Source organism: Paramormyrops kingsleyae, chromosome 15 (genome assembly GCF_048594095.1).
Source record: "Paramormyrops kingsleyae isolate MSU_618 chromosome 15, PKINGS_0.4, whole genome shotgun sequence".
NCBI classification, from domain to species: Eukaryota; Metazoa; Chordata; class Actinopteri; order Osteoglossiformes; family Mormyridae; genus Paramormyrops; species Paramormyrops kingsleyae.
Window position 1 is genome coordinate 12,694,854 of NC_132811.1, and position 27,566 is coordinate 12,722,419.

The window sequence follows — 27,566 nt, forward strand, 5'->3', positions numbered from 1 at the left end:
CCCAAACAAAGCACCTGCTTCACTGGATCAATCCGGAAAAATGGCACCAGTGGGAATGGGAAACTATTTAGAGAGACGCAGTAACTCACATCATGGTTACACTGATCCAGTGTTTAATCTATCGTGAGGAAAGGCTTCGATGGCATGTATCATGTGAACAGAACAGGAAGTAAACGCAAACAGTGGAGCGACATTCATTTAGAGCAGAAACATGGCGCGAGTTAATCATACAATGAATCCGGTTTTAAAATATGGGGGGAGCATGTCGCTCGAAAAGGAAAAGGTTCGTTTATAAAGGCGGTGATTTCAGCTTCATTCGTGACACGAATATAAAAAAGGACAGAAAAAAAACACCACATATTTCAGCACAAACCGAGTTTGAGCGTTCTGACTGCGCGTGTCAGTGAGAGCGGCCGCTCATATGAGGGAAGGGCAACTGGTGGGGTGGGGGGGGGGGGAACAAGAGAAGCATGCATGGGCTGGGGGGGGGGGGTCAACGCCGGGGCACTGAGTCATCCCAACCCAGGTAGTCCGAGATCCACCCAAAAGCAGAGATCAAAGTTGAAAGGCCGGGAAGCAGGAAGTTTCAGGCTCGATCACATCAGAAAGATAGTGGATAGCCCCCGCCATACCTGAAAGAGGGGGGGAGGACAGAGAGTACAGTCAGGTGAGTACAGTAACCAAGAAGAGATTTCAATGGTCAATAAATGGTCAGATTATACCTCATTGGGTTTGGAGGGCATTAGATGCTACTGGCTACACATGACCTGGGGTGGGGGGGGTCACAGGAAGTGGCCACAAAGACCGACAAGAAGCTCTGCCAGCTGCTCTCATCCGTCTTCTACATATTTCTTCCCTCAATGCACTTTGCGATAAACTGGCTCCTCCAATCGAAGCCCTCGCCTTTGCCACGCCTCGGCGATACAGCGTTAGCCTGTGCAAGGCGTTCTGGCCGGACAGCAGAGGCATAACTTATCACACGCGGGATTCTGCTCTTGATGTGTGCGGCAGCCTGTTACCAGGCATTTGGGACCCCTGAAGAAATTGGGGTTAAGGACCTTGTTCAAGGTTCCAGTGGTGATATGACTACCAGCTACCCGGCTGAGCTACCGGAGACAGAACCCAGCTGCTAGACGCATGTAATATGGACACTTGGCCAGCAGCTCAGGTTCCAGGAACTGGAAGATGGTGAAATTAATGGATTCCAGCGAACTGGCAGGAGCGGTTACGTCAGACACCCAGGCGGTGGAGAGGGAGCTCGTTAAAGACACTGAGAGCCCATGTGACGCTCAGGAGATGCCAGGGAGAGGATTAGGTGTATTACCTTCAAACAGGGAGTACGGTCTGTCCGGTATGCGGCATCCGTGTGTCCCGTACCCCAAGCACCACTCGGCAAACTGGAACAAGGCGAAAACAAACACTTAGACGTTATGGGAGTTGCCCGCCCCGGAGTTCAGCGTCATCGCCAGGCCATGCTGGTTTGACGCAGCCGCCCACTTCACCACCATGCTCAGCTGATCTCCGGCTGCAGCTGGAAGCCACAGGCTGACACCCCGCGAGCGCAGCTCTGCGACATGCAGACCTGAACACGGTTAGCTGCTAATGAACTGTTTCTTCAGTGACTGCGTCTCCTGTGTGTCTTAAATGGCTGTCCGCCACAGTGTATGTCACCCCTGCCCCTCACCGAACAAAACTGAGGTCACAGACTCAACGCATGTAGATATCTGAACACCAGCGCCTCTTCGAAGCCCCAAAAAAACTACCTCAGGGTACAAAACAGAAAAGGAGCATGCTGGGATACCGGAGATGTTCTCTCTATATCAAATCTCACTATTCACCACATGCAGTGGCAGTCAGGAATTCTGCAGGTAATGTAGTTATGAAATATTCAGCAGATGAGGGAGGGGGGAACCTCTGTCTACCTGCTTGTTACCAGGACATCCCTGCCCCCCCCACATGGCAGCTGTGGGGGGATTTAACCCCGGGGCATCTCACCCCCATCCAACACTCAACACTTAATCTAATAATGTCCATTGAATATCGTTCATTATATTTCAACCAGTCTGTGACCCAATGACGACACACCTGGGAGAGTGTACCCAAAGGTGGTCTCTCTCATTAGCAGCGACCTCCTCTTCATGTGTTATGCAAGTGCTGTTCATTAGGAGTATTAAGTACATGCTAGGTGTATGCTGTGAGTAACTGTAGAATTGCAGAATAACATGCACCCCATTCTCTGTTTTAATTCTTCCTTTCCAAAATCAATCAGTGAAATCTACCTACCTGCCTACCGATAGACAGACATCCTTTCATGCTATCTATCCTTTGTTTGATTTTTCTGCTTGTTCCAATTAATTGTTGGTTCCATCATAAAAGGGAACTATACTTCTATTCCCCCACAATAAAAAGCTTTCAAATAATATAAATTTACAGTCACGTGTCACTTAACGACAGGAATACCTTCTGAGAAATGCGTAGTTAGGCAATGTGTGAACATGATGGAGTACACAAACCGAGAAGGAATAGCATGCTACACACCTAGGCTACAGTACAAAGAGTACATTCTAAAATAACAACAAATGAACAATGTGGTACATATATTAACAGCTCACATAGTTATCACTGTCAAGTAATGCTTGCTCTGTATTATTGTATGCGCTGTAATTTTACATGCCTGGCAGAGCAGTAGGTTTGTTTACACCAGCATCACCACAAACATGCGAGTAATAAATTATGTAATGCAGCGTTACAACAGCTACAATGTCACTAAGTGATGGGAACATTTTAGCTCCATTATAATCTCATGGGACCACTTTTGTATATGTGGTCTGTTCGTTGACCAAAACATTACTGTACTATAAAACCATCTAGGCAATTTACATGGACACAAGCCCATAAAAATGGACCAGCATCCTGTCCTCAGGTGACCCGAGAAGGGCTGCAGTTCAGCCCCCAGCCAGAGGGGGGCAGCCATACCTTGCAGGCTCGGTAGAGATACTTCTTCTCCTGCGTCAGGTGGTAGAGGGAGAGGAAGGCGTAGCCATTGCCCGCCGTGCCATGGCAGATGCCGTAGCCCTTACGAAGCAGACCCCGCTGCCAGATGAGCTCACCGCACTCCACTGCGTCCTTCAGATACTTCTCCTCCTTAAACACCTGGGGGCAGGGTCATGGGGGGGGGGGGTGGACACCAGACTCTAATTAACCTGGCTGGACTTCTAGAAAAGGGCAACTTCTGTGCTCATTATCAGGGCTACAGGAGAGTTTAGCAAAAACACACAACGTGGAAATGGACCACAAACAAGCTGGCATTCAGCCTTGGCAAAGATGGAGGGATGGGAAGGGAAGGCAGCACCGCAGAGGCCTGCTCACCAGTCACTTTCCTCTCACACATACTTTTATATAGGGTGCTATTAAAAATCCATGACCTTTTTACCCATGTAGCCCATCAGAACGAAGCAGAGGTCCAAGTTCTACAAAGCTCCTCACATTTGATGCACGCTTACATGCTGATGGAGAGCAGATTCACGCCTATATCCACAGGGCAGCCCTGCCTAGTTAAGACCGAAACTATCAAACCAATTTCAACAGAAATGGGAAGACCAGACACCTGACCCGTTACTAGTTTGTCTGGAACAACTCTGAACATTACTAATTACCAAGCCCTTCAACTGGCTCAAAAAATAAAAAATGGACAGTTTCTTGTTTCAATCTCAGCGGGACAGGTGAGTCAGATGGATTACCTAGTGCCCTCTAGTACACCTTAAACATCTCTGACTGTAAGCAGTGTGTAACCATACTCACAAGATCCCCCCCCTCTACAAACCCAAAACATGTCACCATACCAAAGAGCTGCCATTCACTGGAATAACCGCCATCTGAATCCTCATATTGCCGCCCGCCTATGAGGGCTACTGGACTAAGAGGGTACCAGAAACCCATGATCATAAAAGCAGGCCGAGAGCAAACAGGAACTTTAAGCCAGCCCTCAAATGGCTACAAGACAATCTCTCCCCTCCAAAAGAAAAAAAGCGAAAAGCATCAAAATGAAGCAAAACCACAAGAACCCACAGCCTTCTACATGAGCTAGTCTGACAGGCAGAGTGTAGATTTAACATCTGTCTGTCCGTCCATCCACCCATCCATCCATCCATCCATCCATCCACCCATCCTCTAACCATTTATCCTGGTCAGGGTCACAGACAGCTTAGAGCTGATCCCAGGCAACACAGGACACAAGGCTGGGGTATGTTCTGGACCGGATGCCAGTCCACCGCCAGGCCACACACACACACCTCTCGCACACACACACACACACACACACACACACACAGGGAGTACCTGAAGGAAACCATTGCAAAATAGGCAGAACAGGCAAACTGCACACATACACAAAGCGGAGGTGGTAGATATAAATCCTAAAAGGGATCTTTTTACAGGCTTATTCATCTCAGGCAACAACAAAATAAACATGTGGTGGCAGTAAATGGATTTGAATCCCCTTGTCATTTGGCAAAGCGTAACAAGCTGTCTGAAAGAAATTTTTCTCAAAATATGAAATTCGTTCCACTTTCCTTGGTGCTCCAAGTCATCATTTACCGGGGAAGTTATCTGGGAGGACCGGCAGCATGCACACTGGTTAGAGTGGATTCGAAAGGACAGATGATGCCACGAAGTGACCTCATTAAAGAAGCAGAAGGAAAAAAAAAAAAGAACCACGTTTCCTCCCAACTGAACAGGCATCTGAATGCGATTGAGCAGCGCGGCATTTTTAAAGTCGACTGGCGATACCCACTTCCACCACCAGGTGTCACTGCAGATCACCCATTTCTTCAAGGACACCAGCCTGGTTACGATGGACAGCAGTGGGAATTTCATACTCAGTTCCAGACTTCTTTACCTACAGCATTGTGTTTAATAAGGTTCCTCCGGGCATTTCATCTAAATTACATCAGACCCAAAGCTGGGCGCCAGTTGGGCTCCTCATCAATCTCCACCGACAATGGCGGCTTACTGCCTTCTAAATGGTTCTGGTGCAACAAAGAATAAAGGGACAACCGTCGACGCAACTGGGACGGGCGGCAGCACGTGACCGCAGAAGGTCGTCCTCTCCATGAATGTGCACACGTAAGGGCTAAAATGAGGCGAGCACGAGGAGGGGTTACAGGGCGGAGTAAATATCAGTGGCAGTTAGCTTATTTTCATTACCGCGATGTGAAGCAAGGCCTTCTGGGTCAGACGCGTGTCATGACCCTGGAGAGCCCATTAACAGGTACATGGGTACTAGTGTGCCCCCAATTCCCTGTCCCAGTTACTCCAGCTGCTCTGGCAGGAACATTCATGCCCAGTGGCTGGTCAACAGTCCCCAGTCAGCTAGGGACCTCCACAGCACCCCCTACAGGTAGGTCCCCAGAATATCTCCCGGGCACAAGCTAAGGTGTAGGATCCAAGTCTTAGACAAACAAATGGTGTTTTTTTTTGTCTTATTCAGAGAGGGCCAGGATGCGGACGGGCGCATAAATCTTCCTGGAGCATCTACCATAAGGGGGACGGGTTTAGAGAGCAGCCCAGCCTGCGGAGAGTCACCGATCGTGTCTGGGCCGCTCTGCGGAGAGTAACCGATCGTGTCTGGGCCGGAGACCTCGCCACATTACTCAGAGAGGCGGGAGGGTTATTTTTAACCACCGAGGGAACTGTGAGCAGACCTGGGGGGGGGGAAGTCACGGCAAACACTCACCTTATGGGCCATGATGAGCATGTGGATGACCCCCGGGCTGCCGTGGCACCAGTGCACCAGCCGGTCCGTCTCGTTGCTCAGCGACGACGGGTAGTTCCCAGAACGGAACTTCTTGTGCCTCACGTAGTCCACACTGGGCTTCACCAGCTCCGTCAGAACTTCCTGGCTCAGCTTGGCCCCCGGCTGTGAAGATGCAGAGAAACATCAGTGCGTGGGGGGGGGTGTCTCCTAGGGGCTCAGACTCCAGAATGGTGCAGACCGCCACCACCGTTTACGCTGACCATATGTCAGGGTTCTTCAAATCTGGACCTCGATTCCAAATCCAGGCCTTGTTTTCAGTTCTCCCAGGTAGTTAGTTTAATAATTACTGATTCTGATTGGTCAGAGGCTTCACGCCTGGCTCACAGGTAAAGGAAGGCTGGAAAACCAGCAGTGCTCGGACCTCGAGGACCGTGATTTGAATAATAGGGCCATATATCATCCCAGCGTACAGCGATCTGGAGGAAAAATTACCGGGGATCAGAATTGAGGTAGGGAGTACCTCTTGTACCAACAGGAAGACTTATGTGTGATTCTGTATATCATCGATGAAACTATAATCAAAACACAGTCCCTTGTAAATGCCAGAGACGCGCAGGGACCAGCCCAGGCACCCCTTGGACGTCCCCGAAGCCCGACATCAGCTGAGGTTCACCAGCGCCCCAGTCCTGTCCCAGACAGACCTATTATTACCAAGCCGACCAGTGTCTGACCGGCTCACTGCCAGCCAAACTTCCTGACCCACCAGTGGCAGTCTGACGAATCGTTATGTCCTTGTTGGTGTCGGTGTTGATAGCTGCTCGCTCAGTTAGACACAGTGATGCAGAGCCACATTGGGGATAGAGGCTGAGGGTTCCGCTGGGGAAACAGGATTATCCCAAGCTGTGCGTGTCACACATCATACGTCAAAGACGGGGTTGGGCTCAGTGGGATAAGACTCCATGACTTGGATCAGAAGGTCCCTGGTTCAGGTCCTGTGACTGGCAGAGTAATTTCACCATTAGGCTCTTGAGCAAGGCCCTTAACCCTAACTGCTCCAGGGACTGGTTAACATCTGCCAGGACACCATTTCCAGGTTTACAGCTCGGTCACCTTTGGGGCATTACTGGGACAGAATAACATATGAATGGGGGGGGGGGGGAATTATAAAATGGTGGAATTAGATGCAAGGAGTGTGATGCAGTAGAGGATCAGGTCTCAAAAACCCCAGCTGGGTTACTGTACTTACTCTGAGTCTTCTCCTGCTTGAGAGGATGAATGAGATTTTTTGTGTCAAGTTAGATCAGCATGTCTCACAGGGGGCATACTACTGTTGAGGGGGGGGTACCTTACTGTTAGGATGTCAAAGGAGTGGGGAAAAAAGGCTGAGATGTGGGGGAGGCCTTTGGTCCCTGGACGCACCTTGGTGCGGGTCTGAAGCTCCCCTCCTTCTGCACACTGTCCAGGTTAGTCACTCAGAGCTACGTAGCTGCAAGGATTTAGAGGACAGCGAAAGCGGCAAATGGTACAGAGGGCTGGGCTGGCATTACGATAGTCCGGAATTCTCCGGCATGTTCGAGTCGAAATCTTCGCGGTACTCAAACTTTCAAGTCTCAATTCAGAAATGCTCCGGCGGGGGGGGGGGGGGGGGGGATTCTCAATTTTTCCAAGCTCCCGCTGGATACCAGGTGCAGTGGAAAAGCTCCCGCTTCAAACGGCAGTTATCGGGAATCCCAGACAGCAAAACAGAGGCCCGAATCGATTCCGAGGAAAGCGTTCAGGGCAGAGAGAGCCTCGTGAATAATGCATTCTGCAGACTGCGGCCCGCTCAGCATCTGACGACATCACACATCACGCACTTCAGAGAGCCGAAGAAAAGGATCTCACGCGAGTCATCACCATCATCAGAAAGGGTCTACAACATTCCCGGCCAAATGCAGTACAGCTCTTTCCAGAACACAATGGAGGCCACAGATTTGCCGCCAATGACCCTCACCTGCATCTGTCCTAAACAGCGTGCGCCACGCCCATCTCTCTGCCTCCGATGTTTACCGAGCTGCAGCTGTCCACACAGGAAGCGTGTTTCCCTGCTTGACTGAGTGGAGCAGATGCTCTTCTGGCAGTGTTGGGAAGCCTCTGGCTCCAGGTTCTAAACAAAGGCTCTGCAGGTCCTCCAGGGTCCTAGTGCAGCCTGGGTTCTGTTCTGTTTAACTATACTCTAACATTAACCACAAAAAACTCATGCTTCTCTCCACAATTGCCTGCAGTGAAGCAGCTTCTATTCTCCTGGAGCTCAAAGAGCCGTGTTGAGATACTTTGAGAAACAGATTCCTCAAAGTGATGATGTACATGAAGTCCAGGACTCCGCAGACATGCAGAGATTCAGATGTTTGTCACAGTGCCCACAAGACCAGCGAATTGGTTATCTAAACAAAACAGCAATCATCCTGCTTTCCAACACGGGCAGTTTGGCTTATTTGATTTGAGTGAAACACACCCCCTAATCCCCTTAACAATACCTGAACTGTTTGGGGCCACGTCGCATTCAGAAACATGTCAATCACAAACGCACATACATCCCAGGGGGTTTATACACGTTGCATGAAAATGAACATCTAAAGTTAATACCCAGATCTCATCCCCGAGTACAAATTCACACATTTTTGCTGACCCATTTACACGCAGGTTTTCCGCAGCAGTGACCCAGGGAACCTCACCAGCAGGATGGGGGGAGGGCTGGCAGAACCCTACCCCACTGGCAAAACTGGAAAGCTGGGTGCACAGGAGCTTAATAAGAGCATTGGGCTCTCCATCATTTAAAGGCAAGGAGATCTGGTTTACTGCCAAACAGCAGAGCTGATCCATCCCTTAAAATACTGATCTAGGGCCACTTGACGCTCCAGACCATGATCCAACTTGCTAAACTAATGTGTAAAAATGATCTGACAAATCAGAGTGCAGCATTATGCATATATTAAAAATGAAACAAAAAAATAAGGCGTCCCATTAAGAACAGTGATGTAAATTGTATATGAGGAGATATTCCCAGTATTTAAGGACTGATCACAATGTCAGAATGATGCGAACGAGACCCCTTCACCTGTCGCCGCCCCCACTGGCCACACCCCTTCACCTGTCGCCGCCCCCACTGGCCACACCCCTTCACCTGTCGCCGCCCCCACTGGCCACACCCCTTCACCTGTCGCCGCCCCCACTGGCCACACCGCTTCACCTGTCGCCGCCCCCATTGGCCACACCCCTTCACCTGTCGCCGCCCCCACTGGCCACACCCCTTCACCTGTCGCCGCCCCCATTGGCCACACCGCTTCACCTGTCGCCGCCCCCATTGGCCACACCCCTTCACCTGTCGCTGCCCCCACTGGCCACACCCCTTCACCTGTCGCTGCCCCCACTGGCCACACCCCTTCACCTGTCGCCGCCCCCACTGGCCACACCGCTTCACCTGTCGCTGCCCCCACTGGCCACACCCCTTCACCTGTCGCTGCCTCCACTGGCCACACCCCTTCACCTGTCGCTGCCCCCACTGGCCACACCCCTTCACCTGTCGCTGCCCCCACTGGCCACAGCCCCAGGCATGGCCACACCCCCACAAACCACACCCCCAGGTGTGTCCCCACACCCACTTCTCACCTGCATCAGCATGAAGTAGATGCCTGCCAGGCCATGCGCCGCCCCCACGTACTGCTTCCTGTGCCATTCGTACAGCAGGGGGCAGCGCTCGGTCTTCTTCTCTGCCGTGGACAGCCTCTTCCCCGACTCCAGGATGGCCTCCACCACCTAGGGTGAGATAAGACCAGAGTGCGGATGAACTGCCAGCACCATGGACAGCTGCAAGGCTTCTCTGGACAGGGGACTGCGTGACAGCACAGGGCACAAGGTCGGGGTTCACACTGGACGGGATGCCAGTCCAGAGCCACACACAACCAGTTTAAAGGCCAATAAAGTTAATCTCCATCATTAAAGCTTAAGTCAGTTATTTTACCTTACATCTAAATCAGATTTAGTACACATTCACACACTGGTGCTCCTCTGCTTTTTAGCTAAAGGTAGTTATAAACTTCATAAATGTGAGATTTAAGTTCTGTGCTGAAAATGGGTAAACCACAGTAATTCTAGTTCCAAAAAGCAGCTCATTTAAACTCACTGAACGGCGGGTCCCTTTAATATGTTTCCAGAAAAGTGTGCTTGTCTGTACTCCCCGTGTCCGTGATCTAGCTGGAGAGCGTCACTGCTCTCCCTGTAAGATACCCACCAACTTCAAGGAGCTGGGTCACAGCACACATTCCACCCCATTTCACAAGTGTCCCACCCCCACAGAAAAAGAATAGTGGTCTCACCCTATTTCGACTGGCACAGGATATTAGCTACTTCTGGGTTTCCCATAATCCCCTGCCCCCCCCCCCCCCCCCAGCCCAAACCAATAGCAGACTGCAGGAAGGCTGCTCTCAATGCCAGCAACCGCACAGATAGACCAGGCAGTGAGGGAGACTGGGAACACCGGAGAAACGTAAACACCAGCAAATGCATTGTCCGTTTCCAGCTCTTCAGGTACGCTCCTGCTGGAATGACAGGTGTATACACCAATGAGGCGGCCGGCTGAGAAAAGCAGGTGGAGCAACGGGCAATGCCTCAACTGCAATTGGTATCTAGGACATGGGCGGAGGACCTTGTCAATATTAAGGAAAGCTGAATTATGACAAAGTGTCAGGCCTCATCTCACCTTTTCACATGCAGAGCTCAGGATGATACCTTAATTCTGCATTTGTATGAGTATAGGTGCACAATAATTTTACACACATAGGTGAGAGTGTCATCGTTGGATCCATTGTACAGGGTCAACCATTTATTTTCACTCAGGGTGATTATTCTGCCGACCTCAAGAGGCACCAGTGGACAGCAGGATTACACATATATGCTATCACACCCCCACCGTGGTCCCTCTCAAGGGGCTCATCATGGCCAAATCACACCATGATCATCCAGCATCAAAAGGCTGACTGGTACAATACTAACAGCTGGTGCTGACACTAAAACAGAGGAACAGCTAGTGCTAACGCTAAAATAAAGCAACAGCTGGTGCTAACACTACAACAGCTGGTACAAATGCTGAAATATAGGAACAGCTAGTGCTAACGCTAAAACAGAGGAACAGCTAGTGCTAACGCTAAAACAGAGGAACAGCTAGTGCTAACGCTAAAACAGAGGAACAGCTAGTGCTAACGCTAAAATAAAGCAACAGCTGGTGCTAACACTACAACAGCTGGTGCAAATGCTGAAATATAGGAACAGCTAGTGCTAACGCTAAAACAGAGGAACAGCTAGTGCTAACGCTAAAACAGAGGAACAGCTAGTGCTAACGCTAAAAACAGAGGAACAGCTAGTGCTAACGCTAAAACAGAGGAACAGCAGGTGCTAACGCTAAAATAGCTAGTGCCAATGCTGAAATGTAGGAACAGTTAGTGTCAGCACTAAAATAAGGCAGTAGCTGGTCTTACTGTTGAAACATAGGACTAGCCAGGTATTAAAACAGCTAGCACTAGTGTAGCAATCTTTCAGTCATCCTGTTCAACTTAAACTACAATTCACTAGAAAAAAAAATGCGTGAACTAACGATCTCTGCGTGATTTACCCTACACGTGGACGGACAAAGGGTGAGATTTGGGACTGCAAAAGCAGTCAACAGGTTCGCTAATGCATATGATCATCACAACAGCATCAGTACACAGTTAATGCCCTTCGACCACATTCTGCTCATCCCCCACTGGATCGAAGGGTTAACCATCAATTTGCAGGGTCTCATTAGGAGATCACTGCCACCCCCAGACTGTGGTGAGCTTAGGTATTGATGACTGCCATGTTAGAGTCTCCTTGCTGATGGGGTTTACATGACGGATCACCTCCAAAGCATCAATGAGTCACCAATGTCGACAGCTGTGGAAGGGGCAGTGGGAGGGGCTTAAGGTCTCCATTATCATCCGGGGCTTGAATCCCATAATGTCAGTCTAGTCTAGCAGCGCTCTTACGTAAGTCACACCCACCCAAACAGCACATCCAGCTACACGATTTGAGCATCATGACTAAAGGTGTAGACAGGAGCTGTGCTAGGAACTACGCCAGGAACTACACTATATACTTCTACCCGCAGCATAACGTTACTCCATAAAATAAAATCTTACTTCAGGATTCACTAAAATTAAATTTACTGATATTAATCTCCGAGACTACTTTGCTAAAACAGGCCTGCCACAAATAACTAACACAAAGACAGATGGATTAATTAAAATGGGCATTTCAGTTAATAACTCGTGTCTAATTAAAAGCAGCGTTCGCTGTGGATGGCGAAGGGTTAGAAAACGCTGATCTATACCAAAATGATTAAGTGTATTTAGAGAGCCAAGCAATTACTGCATGCATTTAAAAATTAACTGTAGGTGGGAGGGGGGGGGGGCTTTTCAGCTTGATGACTGACAGGCAAGGAAAAAAAAAATCCATGGATCAATACCAGTTTGGACCAGCTTATCGACAGAAGTAAATGGCTGCGCTTTAATTGCTTTGCAGATGGCCTGACATACTCACAATTCACACACACACACACACACACACACACACACACACACACACACACACACACACACAATTACAGTCTTTTTAACATATGCCACAGAAACTGCGCCTGGTGCTCGAACCTGCAACCAGGGAAAGATCCGTAAATCAAGTAACGTGACAGATTTCACCTCCTGTTTAACCCGAAGTACTGTCTTCAGTTAAGGATGTCCCAACAGATGGCTGGTATGAACTCAAGGCAGATTTTGGCAGGGGCACCATAAAAGGTGGGGGAATCGGATGATTCCAAAGGCTCCTTAGTAACAGGGGCCCTAAAAAATGGATTGGAGTATAACTGGATTGATCTGGCATGAAATATAATACACTTTCATGGGGCCCAAAATCTCTAGCAGCACCTTTGGATTTGGGTAGGGACCTGGACATGTCCATACTGATATGGTGGGAGTACTGTGTGTGTTCAGGGAGGCGGGGTGTTGGGGGTTGATTTGGACCCCACCAAACCTATGCCCTTGTTTGAACTTCTGCAGCATTAGAAGGATGTTCTCTTCTGGAGCTGTGGAGGATGGGGGGGGGGGGGTTCATGCAAAATGGGCATGGGGGAGATGTGTTGATCCCCCTCCCCGCACCAGACGGGCCATACATAAAGAACCGCAAGCCCAAGCCTGACCACGGTTCTCCAGCGTCAGCAACCTGAGCGTCTGGATGAGAAGCAGGCGAGAGACCGACACAGAGAAACGGGGGCGTCAGCAGAATGTGTAATGAAGCCACACGCAGCCTAAGACAGTGCCATCGACCAGCAGTCGCCCATTATTCTCCGCAAAGGCCGACTGAATCCAGCCGCTTCTTCGACAGAGAGAGCGGAATGAATGGCTGCACAAATAAACAGACAGATAAACTTCATTAATTCCAGAAGGGAAATTAATATGCATAGAGCAGCAAGATCAAAAGCATCCAAAAACTACAGGATGAAAAACCAGCAGCACAGGGTCAGAAGGGGAAGAGAATCTTCCATAGGGGAAAAAAAAAACACTGGAAAATGTATTTAATGTAAACACATAAATGGACCGGTACCAAACCTGCCTCTCTCAAAACACCAAATTAGACCCTCAACTTGTCATTTATATGTACGTGCAAAAGCAGCCCACCCACTCATCGATCGTTTCTGCAATCCCGACGACGTCCAGCAGAGGACGCTCACCCGCCTACCGCACACGCCTGTCAAGCCTGTGGCGCGCAGCATTACTCCTGCCCATGCCAGCAGGAGGGGACGGGAGTGTCAGCACCTGCCACGAGGGAACGGATTCAAAGCGGGACACGTTTTCATGATGAGTGCCAGCCCCCCCACACCAAACCAAGCCGAGGACGTCTCCATTTGGATACGGAGGAGCAGCGGCTTGCCAGCATCACAAGGTAAGGCGGGGGGGCGGGGGGCCGGGGGGCAGGAGCATGTTGCATGGCAGCAAGGATGCGTTGCAGCAGGCCGAATCTCCCAGTAAAACCCCACCCCCCCATCTGGTATCTCACACCACCTTCCCGGTTTACACAGCACCCCCTGGTGGTAGTGATAGCTAATCGACAAATCAGGCTGTACGCATGTACTTACACGCAAGGTAAATATACTTTAATGGGGCTGAATGAGACCTAGACAGTCAGGTTCTTTGGGGTCCTACTGAATCCAGGAATTATGGGTAATCGACCCTGTATGAATACCACCGACCCCCTTGCCACACCCAATGCCCTTCTAATGGGCTCACTGCAGACGCCACATGGAGTTCCACGTGATTAATTTACCACATTAGACAAGCATGCTGCTGCAAGCTGGTGACATTTGGAGTGACTGGGGGCTGCAGTCCTGACTAGCCACACGGTCAATGCGGTGTCGGAGAGGTCTGATGAAGACTTACACGTGTAACCACTGATATACAACCCGATCTGACGTCGGTCATCAAGGCAACACCAGACTGGGCAAGATCCGCCAAGGAACCCGTCAGTAACCCGCTCAGACCGCTGAAATCGCCACGATGTCACAATGCAGTGCAGCAAAATTAAAAAGACAATTCTGGGACACAAAAAAGGGAATACCGATAAAAAAGAAAAACAAATAAATGTCAACAGTAGACATAACCGACTATGACAATGCATCAGATGTTTGTGGAACGGTGCAATGCTGGGTGTGGAGTTAATGGCAGGGAGCTGGGTGCAGGCCAGTGTAGGTGGATGAAAGAGCCCATCAAACAGTCTGTCGGAGAGGGTGCATCTAACAGCCTCCTGCTTCTAGGTTGGATTCTGAATCTGCAAGGATTTTTCACCCGCTGCATAAGGTCAGTGTTTACACCGTGTTTGGCAAGCAGCTTTAATAGCCAGAGACACCTCCTCTGCTCCCAAACACTGAAACAGCAGACTGCGGAAGCCCGGCACGCTCTGACTGGAGAGATATAAGACGGCTACTGGCCAGGGACACACAGACAAGGCATCACCACCGCTAACCGGCTTTAATTCAAGCACCAGGCTCCATCCACACACAGACACAAACACACACACATTTGTATTCATATCTTTGTAGGGACCATTCATTTCTATGAGCAAAACCCTAATCCCAACAATGATGACCTTTACCCCCCACCCAGCCCTAACCTTAACCATAAGTAACCAAATACAAATACAATACTTCTGACATTTTTAGTTTTTCGATTGCAGTCACAGATTCTTATTAAACTGAGTTTTCCCCTTGTGAGGACTAAAAAAATGGTCCCCACTTACATCAAAATAACAGAATTTTTCACATTGTGGGGACACTTAGTCCCCACAATGTAACATATACATAACACACAAACGCGTGATCCACAGCAGCACACTCCCCATACTGGTACCACTGCTGCACAATGGACTCCTGTAATGAAATATAATATAATATAGGCTTTGCCACCACGACAGCCCCCCTCCCCCATTCAAGCACTCCAGAGGTGGAGGTTGCAGAATGAGCCCCCAAGGTGACGACTGACCCCGACCCACACCCGCCCTGCAAACAGGAGGGAGCGGTCACCTTGGAGATGACGGCCTCCTCCACTGTGTTGGGGCCGATCTCTTTGTTGACATAGAGGAGGGCGTAGAGGTACCCGGCACGGCCGTAGAGCAGCTCGTCGGGGATGTCCGAGTCCAGGGTGACAGAGCGCTGGAGCTGAAGGAGCCTGGGACCAGGAGGGACATGGGACATGAGATACAACAGGTAAACCCTTCACCAGCCATTCCCAACACTCACCGACTGATCAAAAAAAATAAACATCAGTAAGGACAATGAAGATCCATCACTGCCATTCAGCACAGGAGTGGCCATTCTACCCAAATGCCAGCCACTTTCCCATAATGCTTTGCCACAGCAAGGCAGTTTCATCACAAAGTGCCAGAGGAAAAAAAATTGGCAATTCTGCAAAACTGAGGGAGAACAGAGATGTGGGCCTTGCCGAAAGTCTTAAGAGCTGTTCAGGAATCACACTAACGAAGGCCTCCACCAACTCAATGCACAATTTAACTGCTATTTAATCATACAGCTGCTGAAAGGTATAAGCATTTCACAACGACTTTCACTGCCAGAAGGCATCAGGAGCAGAAATTGACTTTAAACTTGCTTTCGGGTTAAGACACTTTATATTCATATCATTAAACGAAAACTCTGATTTTATGCACAGTAACACTGAGGAAAAATGACTTACAGTCAATATCCATCAGAAAAAACACGACGGGTTTCCACAGATGATTTATCTCATTTATCTGACAACACAAAGATTACACTCGGTGTGAAGCCTAAACAACCGCGCCCCCTACTGTTTGCAGAAGGCAATTTCAGTAGTGCTAAAGCTTCTTTTAATGCAGTGATAATAATTAACAGCATATACATAAGAGAAAAACAGACATAAGGAGAACAGAGTCAGGTGGAGCTGTGACATGCGATTCCTATTATTATTACGGCTATTGCTATTATTATCATAGTAATATTATTAAGTGTTATTACTGATGCTAGAATGAATGCCATAACACACACCACCTGAACTCATCAGTATGTTCGATTGTTACTCTTATTGTGCTAAAACAAACATTAGCAATTATTAGCAATAAGAACTGTTTCAGGAGGGTGTCTGGGATGCAAGAGGGAACCAGGCGATCAGCCCACCTCACAGCCTACTTCAGGTTACACCCCCACATTAAAACCCTGGAAAACCAGATGGGCAAGATGCTTTGAGATGATCTGGAGAGCCCCCCCCCAGCCCAGTATTTCTTGTTTTAATATAGTTGATTAAATTACTAAGCATCAAAATGCGTCAAATAAATGTGCCAGTGGAAAAAAAATGCAGCGTTAATCTCCGCAAAATGTTGTGAAAATGGCTACTTGAGAACGGGAGACTAAATCGCAACAACATTAATTAGAGGCATAATATTATTCATGATTTGCACCCGCCTCACCCTCATACCAGGACTGCGGAAGCATGTCGCTGAATTATTCACATCTCTGACATCGGCTCATTCACAGAAACCAGCAGCCCCTCTAATTAAGTACACCACTCGGAGAAAGCCGCCCCCAAAAGGCTAAGTGCTTAATTGGGGGGGGAACAGGGATGGGAGGGGGGGCGTACTTGACAATGCAGTCCTCTGACTCGGTGCGGTTGTTCAGCTTGTGGTGCACCACGGCCCCCACTGCGAGTGGCCCGGCGTCGCCGCACAGGAACGTCACCCGTCGGCCATTCAGGTTGCGCAGGGTCCGCTTGACGTGGTCCAGCGCCCTCTGCAGGTGACTCGAGTCTTGAGTGAGGCGATAGAGCTGGAGGTAGAGAAGCGCGATCCCTGTTGGGAAGGGCAGGACCAATAAGACCATTAAGATTATTAACACCAGTCAAACCATATCCATCCTTCTACTGGACCATTCAAAGCCTCCAAAACGAAGACTAAAGAAAAAACACTAATGCTAAGTTTGATGTTAAGCTGAAGATACGCTGTGTTATATACTGAATCAGAGAGACAGACAAATGGACAGCAGAGCACCATCCAGAGACAGACAGCAGAGCACAAGACAGACAGACAGCAGAGCACAAGACAGAAAGACAGCAGAGCACAAGAAAGACAGCAGAGCACAAGACAGACAGCAGAGCACAAGACAGACAGACAGCACAAGACAGACAGCAGAGCACAAGACAGACAGAAAGACAGACAGGCAGGCAGCAGAGCACAAAACAGACAGAAAGACATACAGGCAGCAGAGCACAAGACAGACAGAAAGACAGACAGGCAGCAGAGCACAAGACAGACAGAAAGACAGACAGGCAGCAGAGCACAAGACAGACAGACAGACAGGCAGCAGAGCACAAGACAGACAGAAAGACAGACAGAAAGACAGACAGACAGCAGAGCACAAGACAGACAGACAGACAGGCAGCAGAGCACAAGACAGACAGAAAGACAGACAAACAGGCAGCAGAGCACAAGACAGACAGAAAGACAGACAAGCAGCAGAGCACAAGACAGACAGACAGCAGAGCACAAGAGAGACAGAAAGACAGACAGACAGCGGAGCACCACACAGCCCCCAGCTGACCCGTCCAGCCAGTGTAGCCTGAGAAGTCGTGTGGATCAGCGGTTTTCAGGCCTTCCTCCATCTGTTGCAGCAGATCCTTGATTTTGTTCTGGACCTTCTTGTTGAAGGTCTCGCTGATCTATGGGGAAAAGATGGCACACCAGTCAATAATGGCACAGACATGATGGTGGATACCTTCCAATCCATCCCCCTCAGAAATCTCAATGCATCACTGCTTCGTCCCCAAATAGTTCCCCTCAGATATCTAAACCTCAGTTTCAGTCATTTTCAGTGACGGTCTCTGCCGTTCGCCAGGAATCTCTATGGGTGCTCCAGCCAGTGCCTATCGCCAGGCCACTATCAGAGTCACCCTTGAGTTCAACAGCAGAACCACAGGCCACACCCAAAGCCCTCATTTCTACACCCCATGGTAACATCCACCAGCATACAACTGAGAAAGCAGGGTGAACCAGTCCCTGGAGAAATTGGGGTTCCTCAGGGGCCCAACAGGAAAATCACTCAGCCAACACAGGAGTTTGAACCGGCGACCTTCCAATCTCAGGCACAGCATCCTAACCTGCTGAGACCCACCCAGGTCCTTTCACTACATGCATAAACACCTCACAGCACACAGGGATAGCACAGGTTGGCTGTGACAGAAACCCGAATGATGTCATAGTAGTAGTTCCACAAAAACCAAGTAAAGGGGGCAAAACAGACACAGAAAAAATACTGGAGAAAAATGGACAACAGAGAGCCCGGTATTTGCCGGCTGCTATGAGAACAAAGGATGCTGGGAACACGAGGGTACGGTAGCGAAGGAGTTCACGGTAACAAAGGGAAGCTTACAGCACCCGCCGAGATCATACAGCAGCGCCTTTGACAGGCTACCCAGCCTGCCCTGAGGGACGTCTGATCAAAACACGCCGAAACAAAAGGGAGTTGAGAGCAGGCACCCCCCGGCACGCCTGACACCATGGGGGCACACAGGCTGAGCTTTGTTTGATCAAATCCCTGCTCCGGCAGCCGCGGGATCAGAGTGATACATTCCGCATCTCTCCTACCATCATGGAGGGCCTTTAACCCAGGAGCCAGCCATGAACATCCTGCTATGGAAGATCACCACTACATGCTACCAAAATAAACGGTACATCTGCAGAACATGCTGCAGTGAGTGACAGGTGTGTACTTGTCATGACTAATCAAAAAAATGGGAAAAAAAACTGACTATTATAGATCCAATAAAATAAAATCATATAGCAAAACTTTACTTAAAGCAGTCATATAAATGCATTATACATACCTTCATAATGGATTATAATGCATTAATAAAGTATTACAAACACAGCCATATTTATAAAAAGGCATAGCATATTATAGCCATGTGTATTATGCATTATGAATCTCATCTATAATGCACTACAGATACCTATATAATGTATTATAATGGTCAGCATAAGAATTAAGGATGCTTTGTACTGCACTGGTGAAGGTATCTATAGTGCATTACAGACGAGATCTGCATAGATAATACATTATGCATAATAAACATGGCTATGTGTCATGCCTTTTTATAAATATTTATAGCTGTGTTTATAATACTTCATGAGTGCATAATAATGCATTATGATGGAATGTATAATGCAGTTTAATGATTGCTTTAAGTAAAGTGTTACCAAAGATATCAACTACATTGTAAGCATAAACAGGCAGAGCTTCATTTAAATACAGTTTTAAATACAAATAGATCAATACACAGAATACACTTTGTTCCCCTTTCAAGGAAAAATGACAAATTTGCCCTTGTCATCCACACCAGTATTTAGCATAATCTTCCAGTGCCAGCAGATCAACCAGCAGGTTACAGACCTGGACACTCACAAAACGATAAATGAATAAATGACATTTAGCTTGGAAAGGTGGAAATGACATGGTAGATCAAGGATGAAAAAAAATTGCCTGTAAGAGAGCATTCATTATCATGAGAGAATAGCGTGCATTTGAAGTTTGCCATCAAACGCCTGTGCAAATTTCTCTGCTTTGATAAGTGACACACACATAACAAAACTCCCCCATTAGTGGGGAAAAGAGTTCGGCTAATTTCCGAAAACAAAATGAATAATTTATTCATCTCTCTTCACTCAGCAACCGCTCCAACTTCATTCTTAATTGTGCCTGGAAGTACACATATTACCATGGTGTTCCTGAATGACACTAATAAGGACCTCCGACACAGTCACACTGCTATTACAACATTCCCACTGTCACTCGATTTCAATATCTCTGGACAATCGCAATTACGAGGCTCCGAAAACAGGAATACACCTCCACAACTGTCCTCCGAGTTATGGGACCGTAGCGAGAACACGGCTCTAATGTGAGCCAGTAAAATACATCTCACCAAGACTGTTATCTATGGGGACGATACCATTTATCAACGAGATCTCCACTGCCCCATAAGATATCCTCCCCAAAATACTGGAATCGGGAGACATCAGCTAAAATCTCTTAAGTAAAACACACGGAGATTCATCAAATTCCGCTCACTGTGAGCACAGGCCAGCTAAACAATGAAATAAACACAGTCATGTCTGCCTGGGGTCTGAAATTATGTTAATGCTGGAAAAACTTTTACAGAAAGCCACACACACACAGTTAAAGCTTCAATTCTACACACTTACATGCACATTTTAGAAGAGCTTTTAATTAAATGAATGATTTATGTGCCTTTAAATCGGAAGATTTGCTGTAAATATTGGGTAGAAATAAAGGATGAAAGCCAGGGGTTTGTAGCAGGTGGTAATTAGCTAAATTGTTCTGTGAAACATCTGTATTTCCACACAGCCAATATGTTTCTCATTAAAGCAAACAAAGTCTTTGCATCATAAGTCAGCAGGCAGGTTTCACACTCGAGTAATTAATGCATAAACAGTGGATCACGTCACAGATCGGAGGTGGGAGAGAAGGCAAAGATCGCTGCGGCTTTTGGTCAGAATCACGAGGAGTTTAAAAAGGCAAATACCTGATGGATCATGTGACGTGCACAGACCTTGAGGGACAAGTGCTCAGACAGGGGGATGACATGGGCTGTGGGCACATCTCATGAATGTGTAGCAGCTACGTCGTATCATGCCGGCAGGTGCGCACCAGCAAAGCGGGAGACCGTAGTGAGATTGTAAGCGGTTAATGAGCAGACAGCATCCCTCGGCCTCCACTACGGAAAATTATTTCTGTATTTGTCTTTAGAGCTGGTGCTGCTAACTCTGAATACTGATGAAGTTTAAATATCGGCCAGCAATACCGGCTGCTTACACTCGAACCTGGGCATTCATTGGACGCTCAGCCTAGCTGCACTAATGCCTCGTCAAACTCCTTGACAGCTATACGTTTGTAATGTGATATTTGCCTCACTTTGGATGTTGCTTTGGACAAAAGGCTCTACCAAATACAGTGAATGTGAAATGTTAATTGCTCGTTAACACAAGTAGCCTTCTCCTGCAAACAGCAGCACGTAAAAAAGTCAAAGTGTTTCTAGAATTTTTCACGGTGAGAGTATAGTATGGGCCATAATTCATTCAGAGGGGCCAACTGTACCATTAGCCAATGATATGTTTTGAATCGGTGTGACAGGGGAGGGGGCACTGCAGGGACCAATCAGCTTTCAACTGGGACCAGTGCCCCGGTGGCCCCGCCCATGTATACACCCCTGGAGAGAAAGGAGGTTGTTATTCTGCAGATAAATGTTATAGCAACTAATCAACCTGATCTAAGAGACGTCGTTAGCTGTTGTCAGTTACTGGTGCCTCACGTGGTGCTTCCAGCATCTCACACAGTCACCCTCCTGGGATTTTCACACTCTACCGCATCACGGAGAATGGCGTTATGGTCAAAAAAGTGAGCAGCAGCTCTGTGGGTGAAAAGACCCAGCTAATGAGCGAAGGTCCGAGGAGAACAGCCAGACTCATTAACAGGAAGAGCACCACAGTAAAGAAAATAACTACTCAGTACAGCAGTTACTGTCCACACAGAGTGGTCATACATATATATATATATATATAAATAATACATCTATGCCTCATGGAATAGACGGTGTTCAAGAGCCAAAAAGGGCCCCAACTATTACTTTCTGTAAGAATGTAGTCATAGAGGGTAAAAAACATTAGTTAATAGCCCCTATTTACAAAAAGAAATCTGTGGATACAGGAAGGGTAGGGCCCATGATCGGAAGGCCGCTGGTTCAAATCCTGGAGTGAAGAGACCAATGCCGCCATTAGGTGCCTGAGAAAGGCCCTTAATCCCCAGCTCCAGGGGTGCTGCATGCTGGCTGATCCTGCGCTGTGACCCCCAAGCTTCCTCACACCTGTATAAGTGTCTGTGTACCTCATGGAGAGCAAAATGAGATCGGCAAAAAGAGACCTTCCCTTTGGGGATACATGTAGTTTCACTATTCTGTTTTAATCTGTTATCTATTGATGCCCAAATCCTCATATAGATTCGAACTAAACTTTGAGGGGGAAAAGAAAACCTTAGAGCACATTCTGAACACAACGAGCTTTTGGATGGAGTAAATTACATCTATTTCCTATATTCGGAGCCTTCAGACGACACCATTAGAATCACAAAACAGCCCGCGGCAACCGGCCTACGCAAAGCAGGTTTCCAGCTAATAAGAGGGCGGTTTGCAGCTCTGCTCAAGCGTGACAGGTCGCGGGAGGCTCCAGACCATGTCGATTCACAGGGAGCTTGGATCTTTGAAGAAACACCTCCAATCTCGTGTCTGAAGGGACCCGAGAATTGGCTGGCGGGAATGAGCTTGCAAGCACGAGGCCTCGATTGAAGTTGGCCCCTGCAGCCTCGTTACTCCACCAAGGAGATCAGAGGACAGCCCATCCAGTGCTGTGTCCCTCATCAATTTCTGTCATTAGGCTGCAGTGGCAAACAATGGACCCAGTGACTTGGGCGTGTCGCCAATTAAACAGTGCCCGGCCAATCAGCTTCCACACCTCCATCAGTCCCTCAGGTTTGCTCGTTTTCTGTCTGTTTTCTGTGGCACTTCTTAAACTCCGAATCCTGACAGAATACGCCGATTCATCCAGGACTCCACCTCAGATGAGAGGAATATTGCAGCGATGTGGAAATGCGATTCCTCCCACGCCTGCCTCAGCACCGGCCCAAGTGCGGAGAGTTTGAAGCCGCAGCTGCACATGTTTTTTTTTTTTTGTTTTTTTTACGCTTTATGAAGAAACTCCTCTTCCCAACACAACGGCGATTCCTGTTGAGGCCCTGAAAGTGAAGCGGCCCTCGATCACTGAGCTTACATGAGGCTGAAACTCCGCATCCTACCCTACTTTGGATCCTTCCAGGGGCAATATCAGCTGAAGATTTGATGCAAGACCTCACAGTAGCCGTGAGAACTTAATTTCACAAGCAGGAAATGAACCTTCGTTCATTACCTCCAGAGTTCCCAGCGCATTTGACATCACCAGCCTCAAAAACAGTAACCATCGATTTTATTTGTAATTTGAAAGGTGAGGAATGTTAGAACTCCAGGGGGGCGGGGTTCAATTGAGTTTGATCTTAAAACATCCATATAGAACCACAAGGGCATAGGATGGAATTTGATACTGGAGGGACACAACTTAATTTAAATGCAAAGGTCTATTTTTTTGGGGGGATGAATAAAGCCAAATTAAATATTAGGGGGTACAAGCCCCTCCCACCCCCCAGTTCCTACATCCTATGCCCTTGGATAATCACATCTGTCAAACTGCGATGGCTAATATTTGACACTAACCCCCTATACAGCACAGCCCCCACAGACAACCTACATACTAGATTCTGGATCTTCTGTACTGGCAAACCAAGTGTTCAGAAGGATCTATAAATCCTCCAGAAGCCTTTCAATTGGCTGCCCCTTCTTTCTGAGATTTATCCAGGTCGAAATATGGGGACAATAGCCTAATTCTAAAATTCATCTTCACATATTGCTATATGTATACAACACTGCTAATTCTAATCATATGATTGCACTACTGCAATTTATTGTTCTTTATATATGTATTTATGTTTTTATTCTGTTTCATAGTATTGGTGGAGAACAGTTACCGAGTTTCATTGTATGTGGATGACAACAATAAAGGATATTCCATTCCACTCTATATTACAAGGGAAAATGTGAGTATTTGTGGGCAGTAAGACGACAAGCATGTCTGGCCAATGGAACGGGATAAATACACACAGCATGAAAGGCTGTGGCTTTGGCTATATTTGAGCAATCTGTTACGTGGGTTGTAGCACTTGGCTACACAGTGGAATGACAAATCTATACAAGTTCGGCACAGCTGAGTGCAACAACATGACAGCGATCTTTAATTCCCTAAATTACAAACAAACAAACACTAAACTTTCATGGTTTCAGTACTAACATTAACAAACAATGCAAAAACAATGAACACTAATAGAAGAGAATCACAAAAGTCAGAACATACTATGCCACAACATGAGTTACTGTTCCCTGCCATGTTACTAAAATGAACAAATTTGTCCTCATTTCATAAAAATGAATTCCACTCCTAATTAAAATTCATCAATATGAGAAAAAGCCAAGCATCTTTTGTGAAACATTTGGACAGATTTCAAAAGTAACAGTGTCTTGATCCCACACAATGGTGGACACTACAGCTCCATTTATTACACCCAGGATGTTTATTTTTCTCATAACAACAAATGACATAATATGCTTCTCATTTTCAGCTGAATGGAAACAAATTGTTTTGAATACTTAATGATCTGCCCCAAAAGTTACATGATGTAGTGCATACGCTAGTTACCTTCCAACAGTATAAAGGTAGAACTAAAGGGTGCTTGACAAAAATCAAAACAAGGGAACAGTCTGTGGTCCTCAATTAAACGGATTAGCTGGCTAATATTTATGAAATACTCCCAAAATTATTAAAACATGCAACCTTGTGACAGACGGTTACGTCCCTACGAAACATCATTCATCTGAGGGCTGGTAACAGACGCACGCAGGGGGAATTAGAAAGTGTCAGAGACCTACATAAGGAAATTAAAGAAATTAGCTTTTAACTTGTCATCAACGTCATTAAGCACAATACTTCAATTAATTTGAAGGGGAAAATATAGAGGTTGCCTGCAAACGCAAAAACAATATTATTCATTGCTGTTTATAGTGTTATTATAGCTATATAATAATGGTATAAACGGCCTTGGCAGGAAACTTGCCAGTGCACATTTTCAAAACAAACACTTCAATGCAATTATAACAACAAACGCAAAGTTTCTCACCTTTCCATTTGCATCGAAAGGCTCGCTGGCGTCATCCTCCGTCGCCGAATTGGAGGATGTGAGGACCCCCTGATCACAGTCCGGGAATGGGTTGACGAAGGAGCGCTCCTCCATCTCCGAGTCCGAGCCCGACACCAGCTTTAACCTCTTCGACATGTTCTCTCCCATTTCTACGGCGGCTCACCGGAGACAAAGTTACCACGGAAGCTTCCGTATGTCAGTCGTTAAAGAAACGCGTTTTCCGAGCAGAAGGATTTGAAGGGACTTCACGGTGGGACGATACGTACGGCCCGAACTCGTAGATTTGCAGGGTTTAAAGACCGGGTCAATGAAAATTAAAGCAAATTTCACATTCTTTTGAATTGATTGGGTCGTAAGTCTGCATTTGACTTTAAGCAACCGTCTATTATATAGTTAATCAAATGGTCTCTCGATGTTCTCCTATGCGTTAGTACCGTATCACTAACACTATGAATTTTCAAAAGTACTTAAATCTGTATCTGGGAAATATAGTGGTTTCAGAATTGTGTTTCTGTAACACAATGATGTTTAAGTATGCCCTATTTGGTATTATGCCTACGTATATAAAATATAAGAGAATCACCTGTGAAAAAAGGCAGCTCCCATCTGTCAAAATTAATAATAGATGTTGAGTGCCATTAAAGGTTGTGTTGTTTATCTGTATCTCCGGGCTTGAAACGCGTCCCCGTGCAAATGATAAAATCCACGTTATGACAATGACTCGAATGTGTAGAATGATAAATTAACTAAATTCTAGAAATGCAAGCAATGACTAAGATATAAATTCAGGTGTATGACTGCGCTATTTCGGAGCTGTATAACAAATACTGGCATTTATATTTGCTGCCAGTCAAATCGTATACAGTACGCATGCACGCAAAACTATTCTCAATAATTTTTTTAAATAACAGTTACAGTGTTTGGAAAAAGAAGTCGAATTGAAAAAACGGAGTTAATGTTACATTTCCCGCCTGCCGAGTAGGAACAACAAAACAAAAAAGTGCAGCACTGCTCACCGGTATTACGCCAAATTAAACCCTTGACCGTTCAATCCCCTTCGTTTCCAAATTCAAAAGGTTCCATCAATTGAAAAGCAAATGCAGTTTCCTCCTCTATTGCTCCCGGCTTCTTGCACTCAAATTCATCATTTTTTTTGCACAATTCCCCGCGAAACCACGCACGAATGACACACTGGTTATTTATTATTCAGCCAGCGAAAGTGTAATGCGGCCGGTTTACTTTTTTAAAAAAGAGGGATCCCACATATTTGCGGACTTCAGCTTTGATTCTGGTGGATGAAGAGAGTAGAGCTTCAGTCCATCGAAGCGGACGACAGGCTCCGGAGGGGCGCCGACGCCACCAGCCCAGCGCTTCGAATCTCTTTCGCCGATCTTAACAATATTTGAGTCACAGCTTCCGAGCTAACAGATGGCGTGTTACTGCTGCGTACTGATTTGCAGAGAGCGGATTATACACCCCAAAAAATCCATAAACCTTCCCAAATCGTTATTTTCCCATTGACAGGGCACGTGATTTTGCTGGACAATACCATCTACGTCCTGCATGCATTTCATGTCTGTTTCAGTAAAATAACGTGGACGTAATTTCCTTTCCAGTTCTGTTTTATTTCATATACCATTACATATTTTATTTTTTGTTTCACGGTTTTGCTTCTATTACGGTGACAAGCAATTCTGTACTCATACCGTTTCATTCATTGCCGTGGAAAATACCTGAATGGTTAGAGTGAAACTATAATTACTCGCTATACGATAATACAGTGTTTTTGTTCTCACTCTAATGGGCCATATCTTTTAATTTCACAGACAATAAGTTACGGAAGTGTTTCTGAAATCATAGATGAGTGACCAGAGGAGCTGGTTTTATTGCAGACCCGTCAGATAAGTCTAAACGTCGAAAGAGTCTGCTATATGTTTGTCCTTAAGAACAGCTCAAATGAACAATAGCGGCTCTTCTTTTCGCCCTCCAATAAACCACTGGTTGTTGACAGGTAGATACAAATAATGTGGTAACTATGGACCCAAAATCAACACATACTGCAAGGTCCTTGGACTAGGTCTGGGAGTGACTGATTTACTCGACGTGCATGCAGCTTTTTCTCTAGACGGTCATCATTCTGCAGTGCTTCCAAGGTAGTTAAGGATTAATCTATGATTGATCTGTTCAATTTTAACACATTACATAATCATTTTCCAACTAATACAGGGCCTGGAGCCTCTCCCAGGTAGCACAAGGCATGAGACACCGATACACTCTGAATAAGAAGCCAGAACTTGGCAGGGAACACGCACACACTCACACTAATGGTGATTTACA

General features: G+C 47.0%; 1 protein-coding gene across 1 annotated transcript; it reads right to left on the reverse strand.

Moving 5' to 3' along the window:
• Positions 1–455: 455 nt before the first annotated feature.
• lancl2 (LanC lantibiotic synthetase component C-like 2 (bacterial)) lies at positions 456–26,719 on the reverse strand. The gene is made up of 10 exons (XM_023802470.2): positions 26,246–26,719; positions 25,209–25,378; positions 17,922–18,039; positions 16,966–17,173; positions 15,381–15,525; positions 9,404–9,550; positions 5,735–5,917; positions 2,977–3,153; positions 1,325–1,397; positions 456–632 (listed from the first exon to the last, which is right to left on the reverse strand). The coding sequence occupies exons 2-10, from the start codon at positions 25,374–25,376 to the stop codon at positions 556–558; spliced, it is 1,296 nt and encodes a 431-aa protein (XP_023658238.1). The 5' UTR covers positions 25,377–25,378; positions 26,246–26,719; the 3' UTR covers positions 456–555.
• Positions 26,720–27,566: the final 847 nt, after the last annotated feature.

Coding starts and splice junctions, on each gene's coding strand:
- lancl2 (XM_023802470.2), bottom strand. CDS start 25,376: ATGGGAGAGAACATGTCGAAGAGGTTAAAGCTGGTGTCGGGCTCGGAC. Junction 15,526..16,965: donor TCAGAGGACTGCATTGTCAA/GTACGCCCCCCC, acceptor TCCTGGTCCCAG/GCTCCTTCAGCTCCAGCGCT. Junction 5,918..9,403: donor TCTACTTCATGCTGATGCAG/GTGAGAAGTGGG, acceptor GCATCTTCACAG/CCGGGGGCCAAGCTGAGCCA.